Raw genomic sequence first — 7171 nt, forward strand, 5'->3', positions numbered from 1 at the left:
ACTCTTGTCTCTCACTTCCTTTCTCTCAATCCCATGAAAATGGAATATGGAAAATACAAATCTTTCAAAACAGTATCATATGCAACACCCATTTAATGCTCTAAAGAAAAATTAAAAAGCCTTCTTCTGTTGATGTGGGGACTCTTACTGTCTTACTACACCACAAACAAAAGCACATGCACATCCAGATCTAAATCAAATCCCTCTCAACACTTCCAACAATTCCTTCTTTCTTTCTTTCTTTCTTTCTTTCTTTCTCCCCATCCTCAACACAAATTTTTATTTTGAAAAAAAAAAATTAAAAATAGAAATAAAAATGCAACATGGATATGGAGATGAAGATGTAAGTGGATGTGGAGTTTCAGGAATTCACTACTCCATTTCCAATCCTAATCCTAGCACTACTCCTCACTACATGCAACACCAAATGCAGCATTTATCTTATTTTAGTCCCATCCCTGTGTCTCAACAAGTCCATCTCTTTCAAGATCTCAATGAAGAACAAGAGTCCTCAATAAAAGAACCATTTTGGTATGTACATATATATATTCATGTTTGTTTCATTTATATTTATTTGCCTTTTAATATATATATATATATATATATATTGATTGCATGTAGGAGGCCATTGGACTTGGATTACAAAAAGGAGAAGGATAACTACAAGATCTTTAGTGAGCTTGAAGCCATTTGCAAGCCTACTAGTGCTAATGCAATTGCACAAAATGATGAGAAGAAGAGGAAGAAGAAGAAGAAGAAGAAGAAAAGGAAGAAGGAACAAAGGTTAAATTCTATTGTGTTGTTCTTCGAAAGCCTTACGAAGAAACTTATCGAGCATCAAGAAGAGCTTCATCGGAAATTTTTGGATGCAATGGAGAAGAAAGACCAAGAAAGAATGAGAAAACAAGAAGCATGGATGAAGCAAGAAGCCGAAAAGGCGATGGCGAGAGCCGAAGAACAAGCTATTTCTTCGGCAAGAGTGGCGACGATTGTTTCCTTTTTGGAGAATATCACTAAAGAGAATGCCAACCTAATTCCTGATGAAATCAATAAGGACAATGATAGAACAATATTTCAAGAAGCAGAAAAAGAAAAGAATATTGTTATAAATACCGACATTAGAATGTATTCAAATCGGTGGCCTAAGGCTGAAGGTGAAGCACTCATTGGAGTTAGAAGTAAGTTGGAGTTTATGTTCAAAGAGGCCGGAGTTAAAGGACATCTTTGGGAAGAAGTGAGTTCAAGAATGAGAAGAATGGGGTTTAATAGGAGTGCAAAAAGATGCAAAGAGAAGTGGGAGAACATCAACAAGTATTTTAGGAAGACGAAGGATAGCGGAAAGGCGAGACCGGTGAATTCGAAGACATGTCCTTATTACCATCAGTTAGATCAATTGTATTCGTCTTCGTCAATGGTGGCTTCTACTAGTTCAGAGCTTTTGGATGCCATTGTTGTGCCAAATTATGAGCAAGTGAGTTTCAAGTTTTCTGAAGATGAAGATGGAGAGTATGATGATGATGATGATGTTGTTGATGATGATGAAGAAGAAGAAGAAGAAGAAGAGAAAGGTGAGATTTAAGTGAATGTGTTATAGAGGTTTTTGTTTTGTTTTTGAAATGAAAAAAATCCATGAATGAAGTCATGTGTTTTGATTTTTTTCTTAATTTTCAATGGAATTGAAGCTCATTCTCTTCTTTGCTTATGGCATGCAACAAGAGAAGGGTCAAATTTCTTAATCACAATGTGGACAACTTATGTATTAATTTGATAATTAACTTTCTTTCAGGGGAGTTTGATTACAGTGTTACTTCATTTATATATATATATATATATATAATTATTTGAGCATCAAGATTTCTATATATGTTATAGAATTTTGTTTATTACTAAGAGTACAAAAAAACAATAAACTCATTGTATGAAATATATATATATATATATATATTCCATATTTATTTTATAAGAAGTGATATGTGAAATGAAAGGGCACCAAAATGATTGGGAGTTTTATAACACTATCATTGAGATCACAATAATTAAGGAGTGGAAGAGAAAATGAGATTATATATGTTGCTCACTTCTCTTATTTCAATTATAAAAATACGGAAATGGATATTAATAGAAATGTCAACCTATAGAGATTAATTAAAGAACACAACACCAATTAATTATGAGAAAGAATTTTATCATGAAAAAACAAATTATAGGAAAATGCCAACCTTCATAGATTAATTAAACACAACTCCAATTAAAAGAATTAATTAATTAATTAATTAATTAATTAATTAAAAGAAATAGTTTAATTATTATTATCATTTGAAACATGTGTTTATGAAATTGAGACAAACTATGGATATGTTGTGATGGGTGCATCAAATGGAGGTTTAATCATGAATGGGACAAGTCTTATATTTTGCAAATGGGTTTGGTTGGGTGGTCCCTAATCGGATTCAATACAAAGTCTTTCATTTTGGGCCCATTACACCACTTCTCAATTTTTTTTTTTAATAATTAAAATAAAATAAAATAAAATAATAATAATAATAAAATAAAATAATAATAATAATAATAATAATAATAATAATAATAATAATAAATCTCTCCTATTCTTCTGATTTTATAGAAAATTTCTCAATTTTTTTTATATTCTTTAAAAATTTCTTAATTTTTAAATTATTTATTTTAAAATCAAATTTTACATGAAATTACTAAAAACCCCCTAATCTTATGCACTTGAAATTGTGCCGACAGAAGCCTAAAGGACATACTATCTAACAAGAACAGGGTGAGTTTTCTTATGTGCAAGTATGTTTGCGCTCAAGTGTGATGTGGGTGAATTAAGTATTGATGAATTATAATTCTTGTTGTTATTATTATAAAAAATATTAAAATTTAAAAAATTTAAAAAATGAAAAATATTAAAGTAATGACGCATGACAGTTGTAAACTTACAGTGAAGCATAACTGCATAAAACAATTTATTTTTATATATAATTAACAAATAGTTTTTATGAAATTTATTGTTAACAAACAGCTATTGAGTTTGAGTATTCACGCTGTTTAACATCGTACTTTTATCTCTTTTATCACAAAAAGAGAATCGGATGTCGACGGATTAAACGATTTCTATAAGACTAAAACACATACATATTAAAAACGTTATATATTAAACGAAAAGCTCAAATATTAACCAAAAAAATACTATATGTTAAGTGAGCACTTATATAGTTATACGAAAACACGCAATGTTAAACGAAAACTATACATTTTAAGTGAGAAATATATGTTGTAAAATAAAATAAATTTATGGAATGAGCTGCATGGACTAAAAAATAAACTGTCAGGAAAAAAAAAAGTGTTTGATAAATTCAGATGTCAAAGATGTTTTAAAACTTTCAAAAATTTATAATTTATTTTCCATTATTTTTTTATTTTTTTAATATTTAAAAGAAAAACTGATGGTCTAATATGATTGGACTTCTGATTTCCGGGAACATTGATATCAAAATCATGTACGACAACCATCACTCAATAATAATAAATAAACAAATATATATTGTACTTTTGTTTGACAATTATTATTGCTATTTGTATAATTTAAATTTTAAAAACAATATATCTTTTAAAAACACATGTAGTGGGATAAGTTTATTGGTTGTTTTGCTTCTTTAAATAAAAAAAATTAATTTTGATTTTTAAATAAATAAATTTATATATTTTGGTTCCTTAAACTGAATGGGAAGTAATACAAGAAACACATGGCACATTTTTAATTATTTATAGTAACAAAAAAAAACTCAAAACAAACAAATTTACCTTGTTTATTTAATATAAAAAACAATAGCTTTCAAAAGTTATCCGCATAATTAAATTTATTTTTAAAATGACAAATAAAAATACCAACAAGTTCGACAAATTAAAGTTGAAAAATAAATAAATAAAATCTATGAAAAAAAACTTCAATTTTAATATTTGATTCAACATAATTAAAATTTATTAATTTTTATTGTTAAAATAATAAATTTTTGGATTAGAGCTATCAATTATCTCTGATGTTTGGATCATTACTATTTGCTTCGATAGCTAAAATAATTAAAAAAAAAAGTTAATTTTGATTGAATTATATTTATTTATATATATATATATATATATATATATATATATATATATATATATATATTTCATTTTAATATTTCCATCCAACAAAGAATCTATATAATTAGACACATCGTATAAGACCATATTGAACAATGGAGCTAATTAAAATGAATAAATTCATATAATTTATTATTATTTTTTTATATAAAACAATTTTTTATGTTTAGATTCTAATTAAAGTTTAGTCATGTTTCTTCAAAGCCCCTTTAATTGACTTTATTGAGTTTGATTAAAAAGTATTGACAAGTCTAACATGTGCATATGGTTTGTCTAGACTGTCTAGTGGACCCAACTTTGAATTTGATTAAATGTCTGAAATTTGAGCTTGGATTGTGCCCACCTATCTAGACATGCATTTCATTATCCTTCAACCATAAAATCCATAGATATATATATATATATATATATGAATTATTTAATAAATATTAAGTCTTTGTCTTGAGGACAATGAATTAATTTTGGGCTTGAGGTACAAAGATTGCATTGATTGCTTAAAATTATTGTGCTACTCTACTGCCTTCAACTTGACCCTCTCCTTACAATTATTTCAAAGTTCTAGTACCCCACTATTTTATTGAGCTATTTAATATTATATATATATATATATATACATCACATAAAAAAAATTTGATACAAAATAAGACATCCAACAATTAAAACATTATCATGCATCAAAGATTATATTATATATAATAAATACTAATCTATACACAATCAGTATTAGTCCATGTGGTAAAAATTTAGAATTACTTAAGCTAATAATTTGTGTTTGAATCTTTATGGTCGTAGAAAATCTTTTTTGAGAGAAATCTACATCGTAATGAGCTCTTGGTAACCTTACCCCAAAATTAATCTAGCAACCATAAATTATAAGATACTGGCTGTCAAAAAACCGAAAAAAATAAATATTAGATAAATACATGCAAATTTATGAAAATTAAAGTTATTTTAGATGACCTAGCTTATAAAAAAAACATTAAAATTATTGTCCTAGGAGGCATCAAGACATGAGTTTCTTTCTTATTCACCCAACTTTTTTTGGGTTGTAGGGCTCTAATAAATATGTGAATTATTTATATCATTTGGAAATATTTACTATTTATTTTATATAATAAATATTTGGTATCATAAAATTTGGGAGATTTCATCTCTAAAAATTTAAAACAGAAAACATCTTTATAGGACAAGAATTTCAACTTGTGTTTGGTTGTTTATAATTCGATATATTTTTTTATTCAATGGTAGGGGAAAACAACCGACCATTATTATTATTATTATTATTATTATTATTATTATTATTATTATTATTATTAGGTGAAAAACAAGTCACTATTTATAAATATTTAATTTGAAACTCAAGGGACTTCCCACCTCCTCCAAGAGACCTGAATATGATGCCGCTAATCACATGGGCCCGGAAAACCCAAATTTAAAAACATGGAGATATATACAACTCATTTGTAACTTTCAGTAATTAACCTTTTTTACTTTTTTTTGTGTTCGAATAAAATACCAATTTATTTGTTTATTTATTTATTTATTAAAAATATAGATTAACTATCTCAGTTAAAACATAAGAGTTATAAAAAAAAACCAACAAACAACGAGATAGACTAGAATAGATTGATCCACTCGAAATGAAAATACAACATAAATAAACAAAACAAAAATAACAAATTTATTTATTAATTTATTTATCAATTTATTTATTTATTAATAAAGTAAATAAATTATTATTTAAATTATTCACCATTTAAGGGGAAAATTAAAACCCTCAACTTACTACATAAGATTTTCGTCTCTTTCTATCAAGCTAAACCAACAACACCATAATACCAAATTTAGATGCACATTGATTTACATTAATATAATGGGTGTGATATGATTGATGTATCTAATAAACAAAAGATTATAGGAAGAATAAGTTTGGAAAGGAAGACCTAGAAAAAGCCTTTTGCTATTGTTTTTGTTAGGCTTATGATGTGTCTTCAATCAAATCAACATTTTTTTTTTCAATGGTCATTAACTTAGTATACATCATCTTAACTTTTTATTTTTTATTTTTTATTAATTTAATTTCAGTGAAGCTTTCAACTTTGGCTTGCCATCCTCACAAACTTGAATACCTAAATTTATGTGGATGTTTGATTACATTAGATGTTGAAATATGCCTAATGTCTAACTTGTTATTTGAAATTTTAATTTTAATAAGTTAAGAACATTTCGTTATTTGCAATTTGTTTGTATTAGTTTCTTTGAAAAATACAAAATTATTATTATTATTATTATTATTGAGTGAATATAAATTTTAGTGATTTTTTTGTTTTATGAGAATAAAACATTCAAATAATTTCTCAACTATAAAAGCACTTTTAAATTAATATACTTAAAAAAAAAAAACCAGAAACGATTAACGCACCCTTAGTTATGATGTGTATTGAATGCTATAATTTATTTTGGAACTATTTAATATTTAAAAATAACAAATACAATGTTGCATTCACATCTCTTAAACTACTTTGATTTATTTGAAGTTCCCCTTGATCATGATGATATTTTATAATGAAAATATTACAGTAATACAATTTAAAAATTTGAGATAATAAAAGAAAAAAAATTACAAATAAGATATTTCAAATTTACAACCAAATGAATCAGAAGAATTTTTAACATTCATTTGAAAAAGTTCACATTTCAGTAAAGCAGCAACAAAACACTAGAATTGGTTTCAAGTTTAGAGATATTTGAGACTTTAATTTAATAGAAAGCTAAAACCAAAAGAGAAAAGCATGGTCCATTTAGTTCATGTTCAATGAATGAATGCTTATCTCAGTACAACTACCGACACTTTGGTTTCTAGTTTTGGTTTGTGAGTGTCTAATTCATTGTTATAGATTGATTTGCATCCATATTCCATGTCACAAACACAATCAAACCTTTTATCCTTCTTTATTTATTTTTAAAAAAAAAAATTAAACAAATGTGATTAAACTGTTTATGGTTTTCATTTGTG

The 7171-nt window shown here is 26.1% G+C and overlaps 1 protein-coding gene across 1 annotated transcript; it reads left to right on the top strand.

The window, feature by feature from the left end:
- The first annotated feature begins 227 nt into the window (after positions 1 to 227).
- On the top strand, positions 228 to 1785 carry LOC120271949 (trihelix transcription factor GT-2-like). Its single transcript, XM_039278637.1, has 2 exons — positions 228 to 531; positions 622 to 1785. The coding sequence occupies exons 1-2, from the start codon at positions 317 to 319 to the stop codon at positions 1577 to 1579; spliced, it is 1173 nt and encodes a 390-aa protein (XP_039134571.1). The 5' UTR covers positions 228 to 316; the 3' UTR covers positions 1580 to 1785.
- The last annotated feature ends 5386 nt before the right edge of the window (positions 1786 to 7171 follow it).

The sequence above is a fragment of the Dioscorea cayenensis genome, chromosome 11, assembly GCF_009730915.1.
Source record: "Dioscorea cayenensis subsp. rotundata cultivar TDr96_F1 chromosome 11, TDr96_F1_v2_PseudoChromosome.rev07_lg8_w22 25.fasta, whole genome shotgun sequence".
In the NCBI taxonomy this organism is placed as follows: domain Eukaryota; kingdom Viridiplantae; phylum Streptophyta; class Magnoliopsida; order Dioscoreales; family Dioscoreaceae; genus Dioscorea; species Dioscorea cayenensis.